This window comes from Ascaphus truei, chromosome 4, assembly GCF_040206685.1.
Source record: "Ascaphus truei isolate aAscTru1 chromosome 4, aAscTru1.hap1, whole genome shotgun sequence".
NCBI classification, from domain to species: domain Eukaryota; kingdom Metazoa; phylum Chordata; class Amphibia; order Anura; family Ascaphidae; genus Ascaphus; species Ascaphus truei.
The window spans coordinates 297871511-297896977 of NC_134486.1; the positions used below are offsets into that span (position 1 = coordinate 297871511).

General features: G+C 43.2%; 1 protein-coding gene across 1 annotated transcript in view; it reads left to right on the forward strand.

The window, feature by feature from the left end:
- Positions 1-25467, forward strand: part of SLC35F1 (solute carrier family 35 member F1) — a 382549-nt gene that overhangs the window by 199937 nt on the left and 157145 nt on the right. Inside the window, exon 2 of the mRNA XM_075597737.1 lies at positions 18626-18801. Coding sequence (XP_075453852.1) covers positions 18626-18801 — 176 coding nt within the window. The remainder of the gene's footprint in view (positions 1-18625; positions 18802-25467) is intronic.

Genomic DNA, 25467 nt, shown 5'->3' on the forward strand with positions numbered 1-25467 from the left:
CATACAAAAGTATCCATAACTGTTCAATAGAATATCACAATTGATTAGTAAAGATCAAAGAAAAAAACCCCAATACAGAATTAAATGTCTCCAATGCACACACTTAGGATAAATGTAGAAAAATAGATTTTGAAACTCCTATTTATAGACTACATATTAAAACAGGAAAACCACTAACCCATAAAAAAAACAATCTGCATATCTGCCATCTATTAAGATGCAATGATATGAAGTGCACAATCATTTTAGGGTCCTATTACAAATAGAAAGATCCTGCCACATTATTCTTTCTACCCATGGCCCAAAACAAATTAGTAGCAATACATATAGATGACATGCATGATAAAATGGTGTTTGAGTAATACTGCTCCTTTTAGACAGCTCCCATAAATCTTTATACAGGTATAGAACATAATATAACCAGGTAACTAGAGCAAAAGCATCTTATACTGTATATAAAAATAACATCATTATATATATTAGTATATCAGATACCGTACTCGTCTATCAAGCACCATCGAGTACACTAGAACTAATCTACAGGTGGTCCTCGCTATCTGATGGTCCGTTATCCGTTGAACGGATTATCCGACGCCTAGATAATGCATTCCGCTGAACGCATTATCCGACATCGGAACGGATTATCCGACGCCTAGATAATGCATTCCGCTGAACGCATTATCCGACATCGGAACGGATTATCCGACGCTCACTAACGCGAATTAACATGTAATCTGCAATCCGACTGTCTGCTATCCGACAGTGTTTTGTGGGATGGATTCCGGCGGATAACCGAGGACTGCATATATATATATGGCCGCTGTGATTGTGCTGCAGGGGGTTTATGTTCTTGGATTGGACCCCCTGCAGCGTTAATCCGCCCAGGCCGCGAGAGGTCTCAGCAAGCTGGACAGCAACTTTTGCTACATCTGTAGTCTCATCCTTCAGCAATTCAAAAGGTCATATCTTCCCAAAGTTTGCCATCACAAAAGATACATAATAATTGCTGCTCAAAACCAACCGTGGTATAAATACTCCTAACCGGTAGAAATGTGCGTAATTAGAGCCTGATGCTTCTACTTTATTTACTATGTATTGTATGTTGTTAAGAGGGATTGCAACTTAAAGGCACCATTTGGTAAAATAGTTTATGATTATCAAGGACACAGAGAAAATGAGTGTCTAGAAGCATTATGTGTTACTTTCTGATGCCTACAAGGAATATAGTATTAGAGGTAAATCAATAAATACATAATAAACCTTAAAATAGGATTTATTATCATCTATGAACAAATGATAAATGTAACTAGTGTGAATTGTTACAACTATTGAGGGTGTTTATCAAAGCCCCCTAACTGCAACCCTGGTTCCAAAAAAGCACCCGATTTCATTTTTAATGGAATTTAGTTGTACAGTATTTGCTAAAGGTCTTATTTTCTAGCTTATGGAAAAGGTATCTCTGTAAAAGAACATTATTAACATAGAGATGTAATTCAGGCATATTTACCAATTCATTTGTTAAAAACATGGCATCCAATGTGGTCTGCATCAGCAAACTAAATGTATATGATTCTTGGAAGAAAAAAGAAAAGACACATGAAAAGACCAAAAATAGTTTTCCCGTATATTTCTTCCATGGAGCATGTGAAGCTAGCGTTAATAACACGGTAGGGTTAACGCAGGGTTAACGCATTGCATGCGTGTTTTATGGCTCTTGAAATATTTTGGTAAAGAAAAGGCTCTTCTTCCTTGAAAGGTTGCAGACCCCTGACCTTGTTGCCCTCATAACAGGCTGAGGAACCACAGAGCCCTTAAATGGAAAAGGGAACAGTATTTGTGAATGCAGCTAAATTGATGAATTCACTTTTATTTCTTGAAATAGTTCCTGTAGAGATCCCAAGCAGAGTACAACTGAATCTCTCTGCGCCTGGAAACAATCACTCAGCATTTTTGTTTGAAGCTAATGGCAATTAGAAACGTACAGGTTGGTCTATTGATTTCTATGTAGATGCTGTTGTAAGCGAACAAAGCTCCAGTGTGTCATTATGCTTTCCAACGACATTAATGTTCTTTTCTGTCAACCAATCAAATGTCTAATTGATCTTCCATATAGTTATAAACAAGATTCTGTTGCAGAAGGTGGGAAACCCTGCATTGCATACTATTTACAGAATGCCGTGGGACTGGTACAGAAGCCAGTGAGAGTGACACGCTTGCAGTATTGCCATTCTAAGGCATGTAATATAGTCCTCGTGCATGCGCTACTGTGCGCGCGCGTCAGTTATAATTGCAGGGTATGAGCCTGCAGTTGCTATACTTCAGACGCGCGTGCACACGGCCGTGAGCGGGGGCGCAGCAGACCAGGGAAAATACAATCAAATTGTATTTTTGCGCTGCTGCCACGCCGCGAACCAATCACAGCGCAGCCTAACACTGTGATGTCAGAGTCACGCCCCCTAACCACGCACATCTAGGGTTTGTTCTGTGTCCCTTATTCAATACACTGTGAACCCACTTCTCAATGAAATTGAATCCTCTGGGCCCTAGTCATTTGAATACAGCTAAGAGCCTTCGCTAGCACATGGATGAGCACAGCAAAATGGCACTTTCCATGAACCCGAATTTGTCCGAAACCAAGAATTAGACCAAAATGTTATGACATTAAGGGGCTGATTTTATAAACTCCAAAGAGATCGTATGCTTCAAAGTCTATAGAGTTAGCCCCTAAGTAAGGTTATCAGTACAGAGTCATTGGAGGTTATTCATTAGTGCAACAATGCCGGTCAGGGCACTATTACACAGAAACTTCCATTGAAGTCAAACAGAGTTTCTGTACAATAGTGCCCCGATTAGCTCTATTCCAGTTTGTTGTTTGCTAGATAACCACTGTCACATACTGTAGTTGGGGGTCACTCTCATCCAGGGTAGCATTTAAAATTGAAATGGTAGGTTAAAACGCCCCAAAATGCCAATAGGAGGGGATGGGGATATTTAGTAAGCTTAAGATACAAAGTATTGGTATAAATTGTATGCAGATATCTGCACAATAAATGTAGGCTGTCACCTACTCCCCAGGTATGTTTCTTTTATGAAAATTGACCAAATGATCTTACGCTCATTTCACCTGAGTGATCATTGAATGATGGCTGCTGAGTCGCACAGATGTAGCAGAGGTTATTTCACCTGTTACCGCAATACGATGCAGTAATGCTACTGCAATGTTTATCGCAAGAAATACTGCGGCTCTATTCAAAACAATGGTAGCGCGTATGTTGTGTCTTTAACGCACACAATATTAAACGCATCATTTCTTGTGTATGGGGTAATAACATATGCTATATCTATATGTAAAGTTACACCCCTGTTCTAAATAGCTGAGAGACAGAGTTTATATCTTCCAGATCAGAGTCCTGGGAACATCTCCTATAACAAGGGTGCGCTAACTTTTGCCCCTGTGCTCCCCTGCCTCTTGTCCTCCGGTGCTCGCTCCCCCCCCCTTCACTCTGTGGGGCGTCAAATGATGGACGGGGTCATGTGACACCACGTGACCTGCAGAGTCATTTCATGCCATGTTGCTATGGAAACGCGCATGTGACGTCACGCCGCATGACTCCGTGGCGTCATTTGCCTTGCCCCGGAGACGCTTCCAGATGCCGGCAGAAGCAAGTAAGTTTAGGTTCCAGAGGCTTCACGCGATCCCCCGGCATTTAATTTTAAAGACTTGGGGAAGAGCGCGGGGGCCTCTGCAACCGCCCGCACCCCCCCAGAAAAATCTCACGCCCCCCAGTTTGCGCACCCCTGTCCTATAACATTCCAAGTCGATTGATTAGAGTATATTCTGAAAGCCTAATGATGTACCAGGTGCTGCCAACTTGAAATTGCTGTGGCAGCCCCTGGGAGTCTTCCAGCAAATGACAGCAGCAGTACTCATTCATATATACTTTGTCAAAAAAAGGAATAACTATGTTGCCTGAAATTAGGGTAGAGTCTATTAAAACATAAGCTTAGCAATACTTGCTACCTCGTCAGTCAATGACTAAATGTATAATACATTTACCCGGCTGTCAGTATACTTGTCTGATTATAGTGCCGCATCAGAAAGCATTTATCTCACAGCCACAGGGGGGAGCCCAGTAAATCAGAACCTTCTTAATCGTTCCTTGCAGCAGACAGCAGTGAAAAGAGAAGAGAACAGCTTATTGTATTAAAAATGGTCTTAGATTATACAGTCTCTCTTCCCTCGTGTAACCCCTGCCACAATGCAGGAAGAACACTCTTCATCGTCTCTTTTGATGGGTAATACAGTAGGGTTTTGAAAAACTGCTGGATTGGATCTGTTGCTTGGATTACAAAATCCTTCCAGCCCTAAGAAGCTGCAGTAGATTTGTTACTACTGTTCTTGACAGGTATTTACATCAAAAGTGCTCATTTATAATTAATTGTAAAGATAACTTCAGTGGTGTCATCCCCTGCTGAATATATCTATGGCAAACAAGGGAAGGGGATAAGAGGGGGACCCTCACTACAGCCTGATTTGTAACGTAGTGGGAGGTGCTTCAAAACTGAAATGACAATGGTGTACGAACTAAAGAGAAACAGGGTTTCCCACGGACAGAAGCACTCAGTTCCCACTGTCACTGTATCATAAATACATGGGATTAAATACCAACGTTTAATGGAGATGAACTGAAAGATATAAAATATACGGCTAGAGAAAATGACTAATAATAATGTAGGGTAAATACCCAGCAATTAGACAGGTAACAATAACCAAGCAAAACATATTAAAAATGGGTTGCTGATCAGGTCTCAGCCACAGGCTCACTTCAGCAAGCAATATGCAGAGGAGTGTTTGTGGTGATAAGGTTACTTTTTACGCCGAGTTCAGCATAGCTCGCATATTGCATCAATATACAGGGGTGCTATGTATCAGGCACAAGTGGTACAGTGATACGTTTCTTAAGTTGCAAATCAGAGCTCCTGCAGTGATATCTAAATCTAAAGTATATCTGCTATATACAGCAGTGTTGCTGGTAAAACTAAGTAGTATAGTGATGTTCAGATATACCTCATTAGATAGGGTTTAATTGGGTTAGTACGCAGTAATAGTTTAATCAACTGCTGTATCTATAGGAACCCTCAGTATCAGCAATGAGAGATGTCACTCGCTGAGCAGGGTTAACATGTAATAGAATCCTGCTTAGCTGCTGTGTCTGACAAAACACTCATTATCTATTCTAAGGTCTTGTAAAGAAAAAAGTACACTATGTACTACAGGAGATGATAATGCAACCCCAGTAGACAGCAACCATTCCTGATGTGTGTTGGTAGTGATGATGTTGGCTGCCCCTCTGTAGTGTAGAAGAAGCCACCTGTCGCGATTCTTGAAGCATGTAGAGCCGCCAAAGTAAAGTATAATTCTAACTATATTCCGAGCCGGGAATCATGCAGACCCCAGTCAGGCGGATGCTATTTTAAGCAAAGTCAATAAAGCTATGGACTAGAGCAGCAACAGAGGTAACAATTCATACCATTTAGGGATCAGTAATAACCGAACACGAACCCCAGAACATGATAGAAAAAATGCAGAAATTAAAAAATCAGAATAAAACAGGGCGCTTGTAAGCGTGTCTCAGTGGGACTAGTTAATGTGTATTATTTTTTGCATGCCCACACAAATAGTGGGCTTGTTCTATTTGAAGTCTGTCGCTAGTCTACACTGCAGGTATACGCAGTATGTGTCGGTTGCCCAGTAGGCATCTGATTTGGCCCATCTATGCATATCACAGGCATCAGGGTAGCTGAACTGTCAGCCTGTTCTATTTATAGATGTATAGTGGGCACACGATGTTGGTTTGTGTCAAGACTAGGATAGATAGGCATAGAACAACTAGCTTACATAAAAGGTGAAAAGACAAAGCCTTCGTTGAGGCCCTTCGGAGATAGGGTTTTCAGTGTATAGATCCACCTGGATTCTGTCTTCAATAGATCCTGATCCCAATCACCTTTTCTCATACCTATAGATAGCTGGTCTATTCCTATAAACCTGAGTACGGAGGTGTCACCATCATGGCACTCATTGACATGCTCGAGATAGGTGCATCCAGCTTATTTCTGATGGTACCCAGGTGTTCCAAGATATGCCACCTGAGTTGGCATCTAGTTTTGCCCATGTACTTTTTACTGCAGGCACATTCTGTCGTGTATATGACACCAGAGGTCTTACAGTTAATGAACTTTCTGATGTCACATTTGCGGGTATTGTTCCGGAACACCTTGGTTGTTTTCAAGGATGCACAAGCTTTGCAGTTTTGGCAGCTGAACGAGCTCTTCGGTTTTATTGGTAGCCAGGTTGAAACAGTATTTTTTCCAAAATGTCAGTGGACCAGACTGCTCGCAAATTTCTAGACCTTTGACTGGTCATTTCAGGGTAAATTCGTAGCACCTCCCTCAGGTCTTCATCAGCCCAAAGGATGTATAGATATACCCAGATATTGTGTGTATATATATTTGTTCATTTCTGCCCCTTGTTCGCTTTAGCTTTTTATTGTCCCAAAAGTAGAAAAAATTGAGGGTTACATGAATTTGCAGGTGAAATCCAAATTGTACTTGTACAGATGCAGCCACCAGTATTAGATCACTTGCCTTGGAAAATCTGGGGCAATCTCACAGTAAATGCCTCAAACTGAATGGGACTGCAGGGACCCCAGCTGTGGTAATCCGATGGGCCATTAGGAATCTCACAGAAATGTTGAGGCATGTTGAGGCATTTACTGCGAGATGCCTTCGTTTTTCCCAGGCAAGTGATCGGATACTGGTGGCTGCATCTGTATCTCTGGTTATTTGAAATAACTTAAATTACTGTTTGCATGAAAGTAGGGCTTACATTCGACTGCAGTGATAAGGATTTGGGGATGTATTAAATAGAAGCAAAACACTTGTGATTTTCTAATCTTTGTTTTACCTTGTAGGGTGGAGGTATTTTGTCATTTTTGTTTACCCACTTGAACCATATTTTCTGATTTGCAATCACTGCAGGTTACATAGAAATATCTTGCCTTAAAATGTGTAGGAAACTAAAAAAGTGACCCACTGGGTGAAACAGGTTTTGTGGCATGTGAGAGACATACAAATGAACCTATGAGTTTCTTATTTCTGCTTGCTGTGTCCATATAACAAACAATGCGGTTACTGGGGGATTTGTTTGACTTACATAAACAGTTGGTAGTTATTGCAGAGATAGCTACAGTACTCAGTGTACAGGTCTCCGCTGTAGGATAAAATGCACTGCATCTGTATTGTGTTGGTAGCACATTTGGGGGGCTATTTATTCTGTTCAATTACTTATTTTTGTTTTTCCTCTATTATCTGTCACATTGTCATCTGCTTTCTGAAGAATCTGTTACAATAAAAAAACAAACCTGTGCAGTGATAGTGATGTCAAGGGAGAGTCGAGGGTACCCCACTCAAAGCTCTGGTAGTAAAACTGATACTACATGTTTTGGGGTAATAATAACTATTAACAATACCTGCCAAGACAATGAATGTGGCAGGGTTTATGGCAGGATGTGCACATTATATACAATCCATGTACAAACACAGCTGTCTTTCAGATGTGGTTGCTTTACTTACATGTGCTTATTCTAGTCATGACAACTCATCCAATCCAGACCCCCAGAGTGTTACACTCAGCTTGCAGATGCTTAATGCAGAAACTGACTTTATCATGTGGATTAGGAGAACTGAGTTGACGGAGTCTCGGCTCGAAGCCAGTTTATCTTATTTTCTCTTGTGGCATCACAAAACGTGTCTGCCTCTTATTAAAACTGACATTTTAATCCTCTAATGGATCTTCTTCAGGAGTCACAGCCCAGAAGCTATTTGCCATAAAGATCTGTTTGGTCATCAAACTGTTGGTTTCAATAAATGGCAGCGTACAATGTACACTTAAGTTTCTATTCTATAATCCATGTATTCACTCTCTCCTGTTATTTGGAGGGAGTACAGTATGCAGAACACAATTGAATGGACCAGCCAAAATAGCTACATTGTTATTAAAATCTAGATGTATAACACTATCGCAGCCCTTAGCACAGTGTCACAAGGGAAACTCATTCATCTGTGACAGATTTGAAGCATAACAGCTTGATAATATTCTATAGTCACCAGGCATTCTGTTTTGTGTGAAAATTCAATAATGGGATGTAATCAGAGCATGGCATCTGCTTGCTTTTCTTCTGAAGAACTGCGTGTTAAGAGGTTATTGAAATGATCTACTGTGCAGGTTGAGGGGCTTGCAATAACTAGACCCACGTCTGATAATTTCCCAATAACATGCATCATTGCCGTAGTTATTATGTACATTGTGGCTGATATGTGAAGCTGATCAATAACATTGCTTCCGCTAATGACCATAATTGTCTAGTGCCCTATTTATCAAGTGCTATAATTGTAATACGCTGGTGATAAACTACTCCATTGTAGATACAGCACATGGTCGTATCTTTAATTGTGGGTTTTGTTCACTGTGCCATTGCAATATTTATACACATGCATTGCATTTAATTGGTTGCGTGGCCAACTACATTTACACCTCCTATGTGTAATTGGTTGCGTGGCCAAGTACATTTACACCTCCTATGTACTGTATGTATGTCTTTATTTATAAAGCGCCATTAGTGTACATAGCGCTTCACAGTAGTGATACACGTGACACTCATATAAATAACAAATAATACAAATAACAGATCATGGAAATAAGGGCTTCAGACATAAATGTAACATTGTGGAAGTGGAGTCCCTACTCCGAAGAGCTTACAATCTAATTGGTAGGAAGACCGTACAGAGACAGTGGGAGGGCATTCTGGTAAGTGCATCTGCAGGGGGCCAAGCTTTATGTATCATGTGTATAGTATTAGCCACGGTGCTACTCATATGCTTCTTTAAGCAAGTGTGTCGTAAGGTGGGTCTTAAAGGTGGATAGAGTGGGTGCTAGTCTGGTATTGAGGGGAAGGGCATTCCAGAGGTGTGGGGCAGTCAGTGAGAAAGTTTTAAGGCAGGAGAGGGCTTTAGATACAAAGGGGGTAGAGAGGAGGCATCCTTGAGCAGAACGCAAAAATTCGGGATGGTGCACAGCGAGAAATTAGGGTTGAGATGTAACGAGTGGCAGAAGAGTGTAAAGCTTAAAAAGTGAGGAGGAGAATTGAGTTGAATGAATTTGTTACAACAAAATGTATCTGGGGCTGGCAAAAGATAAATTAATATAATGGGAATATTACAGTCAATCAGTTTTACAAAGCAAATTAAAATTTCTCAAACTGGGAGTGTAACCTACACTGAGGAATTTATCCGCAAAGCCTGCAGTTCCGTTCAGTCTTACCACATGCAGTGCAAATGACTACAAAACAGTTGACAAAGTAAAAACTGTTTCCAGTTTTCCTTTATGTACATCAAATGCAATTTATATAATTGCAATTTCCAAGAACAAATCATGTTCTGCAATTGTAGTTTTTTACATAATTCAGGGCAATTTCATGCCTCTCCAGCACTATGTGAAACAAATACAAACAATGTAGATTGCCTTGTAATGCAAACACTATTATAATTGCAAATTACAAATTGCAAATTACTAAAGGTTATTGTCATGGAACAAGAATCACATTCCTGCCCGACCCCCCTTCTGCTTGTCAGCTCCTTAAGTTCAGCTGCAGGCATTGGCTCCACATACACACACTGTGCCTGTGTAACATGCAACAATGTTGCATTTTTTGCCTCTGAGCACATAATCAGTGAACTGCTACTGCAGCTTCTCCAGTCCTCCCAGTTAATGGACTTTCCCATGTTCTCCCCTGTCTTTTGCTGACAGTTAGTGCAGTCCCACTCAACCTTTAGTGTGACCCCTGCCCCTCACTTTCTTTTCCACCCTAGATTACAGTGAGTACAGACCTGTCTGCATCCACCCCTGGTAAGGCCTTTCTCTCTTACCATAGTCCAACCTCATAGAAGCATCCCACATAGAGAAGCACTCTCTGCCTACACTACACCCACAAGTTCCTGTGTTTTCTAATCCAGCAATAAAATTAAGAAAGACATTAAGGACTTGTCATGCTTTGGAAGAGGGAGGACATGAGTTGAGCTTACTGGGACTAATCATACATCATTCGTGACCCTGGTTCCAGGAAAGTAAGAGAGAGACCGTGTATTAGAGGTCTACGCAGAAGCTATCACTCACAGCCTTCGTGCTACAAAAGTGCAGCTCTACACAGCTATACAGCAAACTGCTACAGCTTTCTGCAAAACAAGCAGCAGTTTAAACAGAACAGTAAAACAAGACCTGTGTTAGGGAATCACACAGGAGCTACTACTCAAAGACTTTATGCTATACAGAATAGTCTCTGCACCCCAGGACAAGCAGCAGCTTCACTCTGCCAGACAGGGCAGCAAGCTTTATACAGCAAACTGCACACAGCCTGCAACCTTACAGAGAAGCAAGCAGCTTACACTGCACGAGCAACCCTGCACACAAGGCAGCAGCTTTGCAAACAGACTGTACACACAAACCTAATTGCCTTTTTCTCTGTCTGAGTCCACCCGCTGCTCGGCCCCACAGTGAGGAGCCAACGGACACCTGTAAATACAGCTACCCCAACGCTGCACGCTGCAGGACACCGCTCGGCACCATCTGAGACAGACGCCCTACGCTGATAAGGTAAAAGACCGCACGCCACACGCACTGGCAAAAGGCCTACACACACCAACAGCATGGCAGAACTCAGAGCCTCACCAGACATCACGCAGGAAAGCGATCTCTCAGATACAGAGACCGCTGCGCATCTGCAACAGGCGCAGGCAGGCGCAAGGCCCAAACGGACAGTCACACTGACACAAAAGGGCCGCGAAAAATATGAGAGCGACATTGAAGCGCACCGCGCTAAATTAGAGTTGGCCTGGGAAACAACCACACTGGGAATACGCAATGTCACTAGTATTGGCAACTATGCGCAGCAGCTCGAGCAGGCAATAACGCAATTAAGGACTGATCACTCGCGTTATCAAGAGCTATCAGAGGCATACGTTACTTACCTGACCAGGGCCAACACCAGCGAAAGCCTGCAAGAAAGAGACTTACAGAGCAACATTGACCTGGCACGACACAGCCGCGTACGTACCACTATCACGGAGGCTGAGAGTAGGAGAAAGGACCTTTTGCTGGAAACCGCATCGCAGCGCTCAAGCACATCCAGACACTCATCAAGGTCAGCAAGACCAGCGCAGTCTAACGCGTCCAGCGCAAGCACAAACGCCACCAAGGCGAGAGCCGCTGCAGAGGCCGCACGTGCCCGGGCCGAATATGGTCGGAGAGAGGCAGCCGTAAGGGCAGAAAAGGCGCGCATAGAAGAGGAGGAGCAGGTCGCCGCCGCCGCCTCCGCTGCCAATGCCGCCGCCGCTGCTACCGCCGCCGCTGCTACCACCGCCGCTGCCAATGCACGTAGAAAGGCCGAATTAGACGCGGATCTAGAGGCTCTAAGCAAAGAAGAAGACGCCGCTGCCGCCATAGCCCAAGCCGAAGTCCTAGAAGCAGCTGCGAGACAGGACGGCGGGGAGCTACCCTACAGACGGATTGCCTCAGAGGATCCAGCCCAACGCACTGAAGACTATGTAAGGAGCCTCTTCAGTGTAAACACCAGCGCACCATCTCAACACGGAGGGAGCGACACCACAGACAACGAAGACTCGCTAGGACCACGAGGAGAAGACGCTGCTCCGTCAATGGCACACGCTGCCTGGCATAGCCACAGCCGCAACAGTGATCCACACGCCAGAGCGCACACGGATGCACCACAACAGGCTCGTAATCCAGGTACACCCACGCGGGAGAAAACAGCCCCTCACACTGGCCAGCAGTCATCACGCGTCCACGCCAAGGAAGAGGCGACCGCACAGACCGTCCCAGCAACTACCTCAGAACGGGGCAAACGCGCCGACGTCTCAGGTCTGACAGACATAGCCAAGTACATGATCCGGCGCGACTTGGTGCACGCAGGACTCATCAGCTTCGACGACCGCCCTGAGAACTACCGGACGTGGAAGTTCACGTTCAAAGACGCAATCGACAGCTTGGACTTCTCAGCAAGGGAAGAGCTCAACCTGTTAGTCAAGTTCCTGGGGAACGTATCCAGGGAGCAAGCGCAGAGACTTCGGACGGCAAACGCGCATCAACCCCAAGTAGGTCTTGACCTAGTGTGGGAAAGGCTAGAAGAGACCTATGGCAGCCCTGAAGCAGTCGAGGATTCGCTCTTCAAAAGAATCGAGAGCTTCCCCAAGATCACAAGTAAAGACTACTCGAAGTTACGAGATCTTGGAGACCTGCTGCAAGAACTGGAGTCCGCAAGGAAAGACCATTCCTTAATAGGTCTCAACGCCCTAGATTCAGCTCGTGGAGTGAGACCCATCCTGGAGAAGCTACCCTTCAACCTCCAAGAAAGGTGGCTTTCACAAGGTTCCAAATACAAAAGGGAGAAGCAGGTTGTCTTCCCCCCATTCTCATTCTTCGTGAGCTTCATCTGCGAAGCGGCAAAGACAAGAAACGATCCCAGTTTCATCTTAGGTGCGCAAACCACATACAGTGCAAGCAGCCCGAAGAACGAGAGACCAGCGACGAGATATGGTAACCCCCAAACACCCATCTCGGCCCGCAGGACGGACGTGCCTCCCACGGCCCAAACTACTCCCGATCAGTCGGTCGCCGGAGACAAGGAACCAAGGGACCCAAACAGGGAATGTCCCATACACAAGAAGCCACACCCACTCAACAAGTGCTTTGGGTTCAGGATGAAGTCCCTAGAGGAACGCAAGAGGTTACTTGGAGAATTCGGAGTTTGCTTCAAGTGCTGCGGTTCCACGACCCATCTAGCCAGGGACTGTAAGGAAGAGATCAAATGCACAGTGTGCGAGAGTGACAAGCACGTGACAGCGTTACACCCAGAGGCGATGACACTCCACCAACTCAAGAACCCATCCTCCATAGCGGAGCATGGCGGGGAGAAAGAAGAAGGAGAGTCAACATCCGTCACATCTCAGCGCACTGAAGTTTGCGGAAAAGAAGGTGACAAAATGTCCTGCTCCAAAATATGCCTTGTCGCAGTGCACCCCCAGGGACAACCTGAGGAGGCTATTCGGATGTACGCAATCCTCGACGACCAGAGCAACCGATCACTGGTCAGGTCAGAGTTCTTCGACATGTTTAACATACAAGATGGTGCTTCTCCTTACACTCTCAGAACGTGCGCAGGGCAAATGGAGACCACAGGGAGAAGAGTGAATGGCTACACCATATGCTCAATAGACGGCAAAGTGAACATGCCCCTTCCCACACTCATCGAGTGCAACCACATGGCCACAAACAGGGACGAGATACCCACACCAGACGTGGCACTCCATTACCCCCACCTCAAAGGAATAGCCAACCACATCCGGCCGGTGGAACAAGACGCCAAGATCCTGCTGCTGCTCGGTAGGGACATCATGAGGGTACATAAAGTCCGTAAACAGCACAACGGACCCCACAACGCGCCATACGCCCAAAGACTCGACCTAGGATGGGTGATAGTGGGCAACTCGTGCACTAACAGAGAGCACGGGCAAGACTACGTTGATGCCCGCAGAACGGAGGTGACAGAATGTGGACACACATCTCTCTCTGAACCATGTCTTGGCCATCTCCAAGTGACCGAAGGGCCAAGTGAAGAGGAAAGACAAGGTCATACCCCTGAGACCAACAAAGACATCCTCACGCCGATGGGATGCGACAATGACTTAGGATGCTCAGCAGTCCAGACAGCCAAGGATGATGAGTCGACTCCACCGAAGGAAGAGAGTAACCTCCCAAAGGTGACCGATAAAGGGATCGTCCTAAAAACAACAAACAATCAGACAATACTCCCGCGAGCAAGGGCACAATTAAGACGTACAGTTGTTCCTCTCCACAGAGTATCAAGCAACAGAGCAACCAATTGCCACGGCTGGCATAGCCGCAAAAGATTGCGCCCCACAGGCGAAGCCACAGTGTCAAAAGGACTGTTCGTTCAAACACGTAAAAGGGGACAGTTGCAGAGACATTTCCCAAAAGGATTTACAAGGACAAAAGAGACTGTTCTTCGTCATGTCCAGGGAGAAAACAACCTCCCGATGGCAGTCAACAAAGAAACACAAAAGCGTTTCACCAAACTACGCGGAGATGTTCTCGTGCAAGAGAAATGTACCGATGAACTACGGTGCACAGCGTTCCAGACAACAAGGAACGATGACAAACAAACACCATCAAGGGAAGATAGAGGATTCCCGAAGTTAACAGTCAAGGAGCTCTCTAAAGACGGACTAAGCAGTCGGGTGACTCCGCTACCATTCCGTTCACCAAGGAGGCGCTTCCCAAACAATGGAGAACATGCCATCTCTAGGTTCACCTCGCACCTCTGCGGCCTACAAAGGGAACCAGAGACCAACAACAACTTTGTGGTCTTCATCCAGAAGATATTCTTTACCGGCCACGCAAAGCCAGCACCTCTAATGGAGGAAGGCAAAGAATGTCGGTACCTCCAATCACCTGGGGCCTACCACCCTCAGGAACCCGATCAAATCCGGGTAATGTTCAACCCCAGCGCTCAGCTTCAGGGAGTCTCCCTGAACCACGCCCCCTTTATTGGATTACATTCGACAACCAGTTTTCCAGGGACAGTAATCCGCTCCCACAAGGAGCCAAAAGCCCTCTCCTTCTGCCAAACGCCAGGTGATAGAGCGACAGACTACCACGGCTGGTATACCTACAAGGGGATACACTCTGTGGGTGAAACTACAGAGACAAAAGGACTGTTCTCTCACAAGACTAAAAGGAAACAGTGCCAGAGACTTTTATACAAAGACATTGTGGTGCAACCAGCAAACCTGGAGCTGTGCATCCACCCTGCATCCTTTGCCAAAGAACCTTGGCCAAGGGACCTTGATACCAGTGATACCGGCCGGTGTCACATCGCTATGTGGACATGGACTCTTGCATTGTTTGAGAATGTGATTTTATCTTTGTTATGCATTGCACATATGTTCCACATATTCCAGTTATATAGTGGTATCTCCAGATACCAGACGGGGAGTGTCATGGAACAAGAATCACATTCCTGCCCGACCCCCCTTCTGCTTGTCAGCTCCTTAAGTTCAGCTGCAGGCATTGGCTCCACATACACACACTGTGCCTGTGTAACATGCAACAATGTTGCATTTTTTGCCTCTGAGCACATAATCAGTGAACTGCTACTGCAGCTTCTCCAGTCCTCCCAGTTAATGGACTTTCCCATGTTCTCCCCTGTCTTTTGCTGACAGTTAGTGCAGTCCCACTCAACCTTTAGTGTGACCCCTGCCCCTCACTTTCTTTTCCACCCTAGATTACAGTGAGTACAGACCTGTCTGCATCCACCCCTGGTAAGGCCTTTCTCTCTTACCATAGTCCAACCTCATAGAAGCATCCCACATAGAGAAGCACTCTCTGCCTACACTACACCCACAAGTTCCTGTGTTTTCTAATCCAGCAATAAAATTAAGAAAGACATTAAGGACTTGTCATGCTTTGGAAGAGGGAGGACATGAGTTGAGCTTACTGGGACTAATCATACATCATTCGTGACCCTGGTTCCAGGAAAGTTATTACAGGTATCTATTTGTAGGTGACAGACACATTTTTAAAGACCGAGTCCCTCTTAGCAATATATATTGGCATTGCAGTAAACTGAAAGCACATGAGCATTTAATACTGTCAACCATTTTAATGTTTGTTTCATAGTTTCTGATATATATTTTGGCTTTTTAAATTTACGCCCATACTCTAAAATGTATAAATATATAAGATAAATAAAACAGATTATTTTCTCTAGTGATTAGTTAGTGGATCTTACCCAAGTGAGGTAAAATACAATGAAGTATTCCAAAGTTGCAGTGATTTGGGCTAAGTTTGAGAAAGGTATTATTTCTCACTGAGAGGGGCGTTATCTACAGGTTTAACATCCAGAGTCTTAAACAACGTATAGTCCTCCAAAGGTACATAACGATACTACAAATTGTGGCACTTAAAAACTTTGTCATATACTGTACGTGTTTATACCTGAAGAGGGGATTTCCCTGAAATGTTGTGCATTATGTTTGCTTCATTAACAAGGCTTTAAATGTCTACTTGACTTTTGTCAAGGATACTGTTCTCTATTTGAAGTCCATGGAGCAATTTCTGCCGGGATTCTCGCTTTCCTGCTAGAGCACCAACATAAGACAGGGGTGCTCAATGCTACATCCAATTGACAAAACATATAAAGTAATAAGTATAAAGTTGAAATACTTCAATAATAATAATATTTACTTGGTTATTTAGTCAAACCCTTTGGCCAAAGCGTCATAAGCCTGCATACCAAACGTCAAGGTATAACCAAAATGAATGCAGGTCCTACACTACACTGTGAACCCTTCCATTTACCTCTGTATGAGGGGAAGCAACCACAGTGAGTCTTGTCCATTCAGCAAAATGCTAGAGCCTCCCAAGTTAAAAAGGTGGGGAGGGGTGAGCTCTGGGAGGAGGGGCCACTTACCTCCAAACACCTGTACTAGTCAGGAACTAAATTAACACACACTGACTGGGCCAGGGGAGGATGGGCCTGGATGGGGGGAAGGAGGGATATGGGCCTGGATGGGGGGAAGGAGGGATATGGGCCTGGATGGGGGGAAGGAGGGATATGGGCCTGGATGGGGGGAAGGAGGGATATGGGCCTGGATGGGGGAGGGAGGAAGGTATTGTGGGGACAAAGATATTGGGGGTAAAACAAGGTATTGGGGAGGAGTAAAATAAGGTATTTGGGGAGAGGAAGAAGGTTTGGGGGGAGAGAAGGAGGTGCTCTTGATAAAGGCTCCATTGGGAGCCAAAGCGTTGAGGAATACATTTCACCTTTGGATCTTGGCGTGCCTGTCCTGTTTTCTCATATCAGATGTGCTGCCTTGCTGACACCTGGACGGACTGTACCCTATATACCACATTTAATTACACATATGTGGTTGCCTTGTTTTATATATATATAAATATATATATATATATATATATATATATATATATATATATATATATATATACACACACACACACACAAGCTGTATATATATGAAATAGAAAAGACAAGCGATCAAATCAAATGAATATATTATATATATTCTTTGTACACACATATATAGGAAACCAACATTTCTTAGGGTAAACATCTGCAATATGTGGGATCCCTTATGGGTATCTTTTCAAGGCCTAAATACATTGCAAATGTAAAATATTATTCAGTGGGTAAAGAGAGAGAGAGCGGTACCCTACTGGTCTTTTCAAGAATAGAACATGTATTACAGTGTGGTCAACGTTTCGGTCCACCTGTGAACCAACAAGTAAACCGAACGTTGGGCGCACTGTAATACATTTTCTATTTTTTAAAAGGCCGCTGGAGTGCGGGACTACTTTTGCTGAGCACCCATGGCGTTTATGATACTGTGAGTTTGCAACTTATGTCAGTAGGAGGTTATGATGAGATACAGTTCTGCTTTCTGGGTCGTCTTTCTTCTCCCTTTATTCTGCATAGTCTAAGTGAGCGACAGTCTTTCCAACTTACAGCAGTCTCCACCAAATGAAATCAACTGTTCCTTACCTTTAAAACAACAGTGAGACGATAAGTTAACATGCATTCTCTGTATTTTTCATCAACACCAGTGGGGTAAACCGATTAAAATGACTGTCCCTTGTGGGATCTTTTCTCAAGGGGACGGAAACGTTGATCTAAGTAAGAAGGTCCAGGACCACCCCCTGATGACATACCAAAAGAAACTTCCACATAAAGTCAGTAGGGAATCAAACAACTCTTTAAGTCTCTTTAATGGAGAGCCTGTGAGTGCCTTTTACTCTGCAGTTGATATTGTACTGTATTCCCTACAGTGCACACAGACCAGGTAACTAATTCACGTGAGTGCTGTTCCATTGCAACTGTATATGTATATATATATATATATATATATATATATATATATATATATATACATACAGTGTTCAACAAACCTATACATTTGCTCGCCCCGGGCGAGTGGATTTAACCCCCGGGCGAGTAAATATTGGCCCAAGCAGCACACGTTTGGTACTAGGTGGCGAGTAGATTTTTATGTGTGTCGAGTAGATTTTTTTTGTGTGGCGAGTAGATTTTTTGGTGATTTGTCAACCACTGTGTATATATATATATATATATATATATATATATATATATATATATATATATATTCAAAAGAAATGACAGATGAAAACTTAGTGTGATAAAATGATGGAAAAAAAACAAGTAATGAAGTCCTATTCAATATAGAGTAAGTGGATAATTACAAATATGTATATATTACTCAGAAATTTGAATTACACTAGCTAGATAAATATTGTTCTGCTAATAGTCGGAGAAAAGTGCCTCTAATTTTCTTTTTTGTTCATATGTATGTATGTATGTGTGTATGTATGTATGTGTATAATATATATATATAATATATATTTCATCAAACATTATTTTCCATTTTTCTCTTCTTATAGGGAAATGTTGCTGTCTATAGCTCTGGGCCAGGTGTTATCCCTGCTTGTATGTGGCATCAATCTAACCAGCAAATACTTGTCGGAGGATTTCCATGCCAACACACCCCTCTTCCAGAGTTTCCTTAATTACATTCTTCTCTTCCTGGTCTACACTACCACTTTGGCCGTAAGGCAAGGTAAGCAGCAGATTGAATGGTAAAAATGTTAAATCTGCAATGTATATATATATATAGAGTCAGATAAGGCAGTTAGTACTCAATAGGTGCTGGTAAGTCACAGGTGCACGTCCCATATAGAGAATGTAGTTATACGTTACCGTTCCAAAGATTGGTAAACAAGAGACAGCACTCAATGTTGAAAATCAAAATGTATTAGTGATAGCAAAAATACAGCCAGAAACCCAACGTTTCGGTCCTACAGAATGGGACCTTCCTCAGATAACATTCCAATCGCCGGAAGAAGAGATCAGTGTATCTCGAAAGCTCGCACAAATAAAAGCATTTCGTTAGCCACAGAACGGTATCATCTATTTATTTTTTGACTATATATATATATATATATATGTATATATATGCAGTGTTCGACAAACCTATACATTTGCTCGCCCCGGGCGAGTGGATTTAAACCCCGGGCGAGTAAATATTGGCCTAAGCAGCACACGTTTGGTACAAGGTCGCGAGTAGATTTTTTTGTGTGGCGAGTAGATTTTTTGGTGATTTGTCAACCACTGTATATATGTGTATATATATATATATATACAAATACATACTGTACAGTGTATCATGAGTTGATAATGTATTGATCCTGTAAAGTGTTGTCTTTATAAAATTCCATAATTTAAAAATGTGCAGATTTCTATAATTGACTGATTACAGTCACAAACCATCCGACGTTTCGGTGTTCAGGGAAGAAGGTGTTTGTACACGAAACGTCGGATGGTTTGTGACTGTAATCAGTCAATTATATGAACTTTTTATAAATTATTGCATTTCTTTTGGTGTGCTCAGCTTCCAGTCTGTTCTACATGCAGTTACCCTGACTAGGTTTTTTCTGCTTGCAGCACCCACCACTATTCCTGTTTGCTACTCTTGTTCCCATAGAGTTGGGGCATCCCAAGTTGCATTTATCTTGACTCTTGTGTGTTCAGATTTCTATAATAACATGTTTAAGGTATTTTAACTGAATATTTGCCTCGAGCACACAAAATATCTCCTTAAAGAGTACATTTACCGTATGTCAAAGTGTCTTACTCTGACTTGTAATACCTTTTGATGGACTAACATAAAAACTGTTCATTGATAGCATTATAGTGTACAGATTTGGGGAAACCTCATATAGCATATATAACGAGAGGCGCAATATACTATGTAAAGTGGTGTTAGCCTGGCACACTCCCAGCATTGGGGGGGGGGGGGGCTTAAGTGGAAGCAGACTGTGTAGATAACGTTTGCCATAATGACCATGGTTGTTATTAGGGTATAGGGAATTTCTTTTAACTTGGTAAAGTGGATTCACATTAATCCCTATTACAAACATGTGTATTTCTACTATTTGACAGGTTCTATAGCTGATACTACTCAGGTTCACCACCTTTAAGGAGCTTGCAGTCTCTGGGGATTGGTCTACTGTGTTGGTTTACTCATTAGCTACAGTATAAATAATCTGTGCAGGGAGTATTCATCTCTGGTGGTGAGAGGAAACGTATACATTAGCAGGATTTGATGGGTATCAATGGTGTCTGAATAGGGAATAGATGTTAAATTGACACCTTCTCAGAGGTGGGGGGTACCGGAAGTTCATTGTTATGATTTAGCAACACATCTGTGCTGTTCAACTATTACTTACTCTGCCTTCTACCAAAACGGAAATCCATTCTACCAGCTGATCCTATCAGATATATTATATCATAGTCTGTCATTAAAATGAAGACTGACAGGGTTGGGGGTTATGGTGCTGAGGGACCAGTGTATATCAACTCTAATTGATCATAATCTTTTAATCATTGACTACATCAAACATAACAAATGAAAAGGTAGGTATGTATGTAATGATGTAAAGAGGTGTTAGGTTGGTGCATTCTCTGACTTGGGGGTGGGGGGAGGTCGTATAATGTATATTATAGGCTGCCATAATTGTTTTATATTGTACACACAGTGTACGCAGCATTTTACAAAATTACAATACATCAAACATAAAGCTCAAACTGTGAGAGTAAGGGCAGCAAGTAAATGGCAACATACATATTAGATTGTACGCTCTTCAACTCAGGGACTCCCTTTCCTAAATGTTACTTTTATGTCTGAAGCACTTCTTCCCATTATGTGTTATTTATATTATTTGTTATTTATATGATTGTCGCGTATTACTGCTGTGAAGCGCTATGTACATTAATGGCGCTATATAAATAAAGACATACACTACATATAAGGCAGAGAGACACTGCACCAAAGAGCTTACAATGTAATATATAATGGCCATAGATTTTAGGAAACAGGATATTTTTTGTTTAACAGTAGAAAGCGAATTCACAAAGATTCCTATTACAAACTGATTTGTATTTCTACTATTTAACTATTTCTATAGTTCCTAATACTGGAGGCACAATTGATGTAATTTACATTGCTCTGCTTAGAAGGGGGCGTCTTGAGTGAAACAGTATTGATCTTAGAAAAAGACAGTATGAACTGTTCAAACAGAAGAAACCTACAGGTACATGTTTTTCATAACAGGCTAAGATGAAAAGGAAGAGAAAAAATGTGACACTGTTCCCCAGCGGTGCTACAAAAACGTTTGTGAACATAGTCAGTGCATGAAGCCAATCAAATGTATGTAACAATAATGTCCAGTAATGATGAAGAAACCAAGGAACCATGAGCAACCAAGCGGTTTGTAAAGTAGAGTATATGTCAGCCAAAAACCAAAAAAATGTTGGGTGATGGGGCAGCCTGCTAGACCAGTATGAACTGAATAGTGTAGATAACTGTGTGTGTGTGGGGGGGGGGGGGGGCAATGCTGGTTTAGTAAACTCTTGCGTTCTCTTCGTGTGAAGCTCCTTTGCAGAGAGAAACGTGTAACAGGACCCCTGTCTTGTATGTTTTTTGGCTAATATGCCTAATAAATAGTTTTATTTTTATACCTGCCTCCAGCCCTCTTCCAATTTTTGCAATGCTCCATTTTTCCCCATTTCTACATTAAGAGCAATCCAAGCGCTTTTAAAAAATTTTTTACACCGGATTGTACCCCATTAATTTCAGCTACGAGGGCCCCCTGCTTCCAGGGATACAGACCTCTGCAGGGAGTGCCGCTGTGTCTCTGATTTTTAAAGCTCTGTGTCACGTTTGCCAACAGGAAGCTGCACCAAATGACGTCACAGCTTCCTGTTGGCCTGCAGGACGCGGGAGATTTGAAAAGTGGCCATAATGTGAACCCTGCTGCCCAGCCATAGCGGCTACTGGCACTCCCTACAGAGGTCTGTCTCTCTGGAAGCAGGGGGTACCCAGAGCGGAAATGGGGTTCGCCTCCAGAAACCCCCTGCTTCAATCCTGTGTAAAAGAAATGTAAAAATCTCCCAAAAAACATATGGATTGCCTTTTAATGCTCGTGGGGATGACTTACCAGCGCATGTTAATATACTGTAGCCTTCATTAAATCAGTAGTTCAGCCATCATGATTCCACTTCTAATATGTCACATCTCAATATATTGTTTGTGCAGCAGATGCAGAATAATATTATTACTGTCCAAATGTTGTCTTTATTGCACTACTGTGTTTCTTACGCTAACTGAACAATTTCCATGCCAAACAAACAAGCAGCTTATTCCAGGTCTGCAGTCTCGTGGCTTGTCTGGCAGCAATAAAATGGCGAAGTGCTTTGGTGATAATATTATGGCTGATAGCTATTTGTTCTTCTTTGCAATTTCATTAGTAAATACTGGGGCGCGGATTTGAGGAGTCCATGCACCTCTTGTGGACGGTTGCAGACCCATCCTGCAATGCATTCTCACATCACTCAACACATTTGAAGAATAAGAGGGGGTAGTGTGATGCAGCCAGAGAGAATCTTAGGAATGAAACCTCATAAAAGGCTGAAACACAATGCCAGCTCCCTGATAATGTGATGCATGGCATCTGTTCTAAGCAATACCAGTTGCTAGAACACTGTTCCTCAATTAACTCAGCATGAGCATTTCACAGTCAGGAAATCTCCCCCACTTGGTGGAGACAAATATAATTAATTTCCACTCCAAATGCAGAGGAAATTAATTGTCAGAAATGTGTTCTTCCCTACCTACTGTAGGCTATATCAATATATATTTTTCTTTTGCCATGCTTTTTAAGCAGCAATTGTTCTGATTCAGTTTTTTGAAGATGCTTGGCATTTAGAGACGCATCCTTAAAATTCCTTATTACAGTAAGGGTCAGCTTTAGGTAAACACAGGTTCATTGCTTTATTATCGTTTGTTTACAAAGCAACAACAATGTTGAAACAAAAAGGTGAAGTGGCTGCTCATTGTGGGATGGAGTGTAGCTCAGGTTGGATTATGTTCCTGCTTGACAGCTTATCCCATTACGGTTTGAGGGTGGAGGGAGGGGGGAGAGTTGGATGTTAGACGTATGCCGGATAGGCTTCCTTGAAAAGGTGAGTTTTCAGGGAGTTTTTAACCATCTGAAAGCTGGGGGAAAGTGTGATGGTATGGGGTAGGGCAGTGGTTCCCAAACTTTTTCGGTTCAAGGCTCCCCAAGGCGATCAGGATTTTTCCGCGGCGCCCAAAGTAAAAACAAAGGTGTATATACATACCTCAGTGGATGTTTGGACTGGGGCGCTCCCTGGGATGTGTGGCTAGAAAATGCTACAACGCCTGTAATTGTTAAAATATTAAAAAATGTAAAAATTATGTTTGTGGTGTAAAAGAGTATAAAAATATATACTGGCCCTTTTGATGGGTTTTTTTTGGCTGCTGCTTGACCTTGAAGAAGGGAACCCCGTGTCCTTCTTAATGTAGCAATGGGAGTATGAAGACGGTCAGCGCAAGACTCATGGACCTCACGATGTTGATGGAACGGGATAAAGTTGAATAAAAATGGAATAAAACACAGTATTAATGCATGACATCCACATGTGTGGGGAATAAAAGGGGGGGGGTGGGTGGAGGATATGATGGGAGGGGTGATAGTGGATTTCCACTAAATATACAATAAATGAAACTTAAACATATAGTTTCAGTGACTCACACGGGCTTGTGTGAGACTTCGCCCTCAACGCAGACTGTAATTGGTAAATGCAGACTCCTATGGTGGAGTCACAATAGACATAAAACTCACACGGCCCTCAGTTCTTGCCCTCAGAGGGTGATGTCAGCCTGTATAGGTGATGTGGAATCGTCTCAGCAAAATATCCCCCAATAGGTGTAGTGTGTGAGTGGCTCCTCTCCCCGTTGCCCATAGACCAAAAAATATGTGCAAAACCAGGGTTAGCAATATAACAAGTCTTTATTGATAACAGTTAAAACATAATCAGAAACAAGCATACAACGTGTGAGTGTGAGTTTTATGTCTATTGTGACTCCACCATAGGAGTCTGCATTTACCAATTACAGTCTGCGTTGAGGGCGAAGTCTCACACAAGCCCGTGTGAGTCACTGAAACTATATGTTTAAGTTTCATTTATTGTATATTTAGTGGAAATCCACTATCACCCCTTCCATCATATCCTCCACCCACACCCTCCCCCCCCCCCTTTTATTCCCCACACATGTGGATGTCATGCATTAATACTGTGTTTTATTCCATTTTTATTCAACTTTATCCCGTTCCATCAACATCGTGAGGTCCATGAGTCTTGCGCTGACCGTCTTCATACTCCCGTATATACATACCTAACAGTTGCAGTGCGCAGTTGGTGTCTCTCTCAGACACACACTCTCACTCTCTCAGACACACACACTCACTCTCTCAGACACACACACACTCACTCTCTCAGACACACACACACACACTCTCTCAGACACACACACACACTCACTCTCTCAGACACATTCACTCTCTCAGACACACACACACTCTCTCTCAGACACACACACACTCTCTCTCAGACACACACACTCTCTCTCAGACACACACAAACTCTGAGACACACACAATCTCTGACACACACACACACACACATTCTCTCAGACACACACACTCTCACTCTCTCAGACACACACACTCTCACTCTCTCAGACTCACACACTCTCACTCTCTCAGACACACACACACACACTCACTCTCTCAGACACATTCACTCTCTCAGACACACACACTCTCTCTCAGACACACACACTCTCTCTCAGACACACACAAACTCTGAGACACACACAATCTCAGACACACACACACACACACATTCTCTCAGACACACACACTCTCACTCTCTCAGACACACACTCTCACTCTCTCAGACACACACACTCTCACTCTCTCAGACACATTCACTCTCTCAGACACACACACTCTTTCTCAGACACACACACTCTCTCTCAGACACACACACACTCTCTCTCAGACACACACACACTCTCTCAGACACACACACACTCTCTCTCAGACACACACACACACTCTCTCTCAGACACACACACACTCTCTCTCAGACACACACAAACTCTGACACACACACACACACACACACACACACACACACACACACACACACACACACACACACACACACACATTCTCTCAGACACACACACTCTCACTCTCTCAGACACACACACTCTCACTCTCTCAGACACACACACTCACTCTCTCAGACACACACACTCTCACTCTCTCAGACACACACACTCTCACTCTCTCAG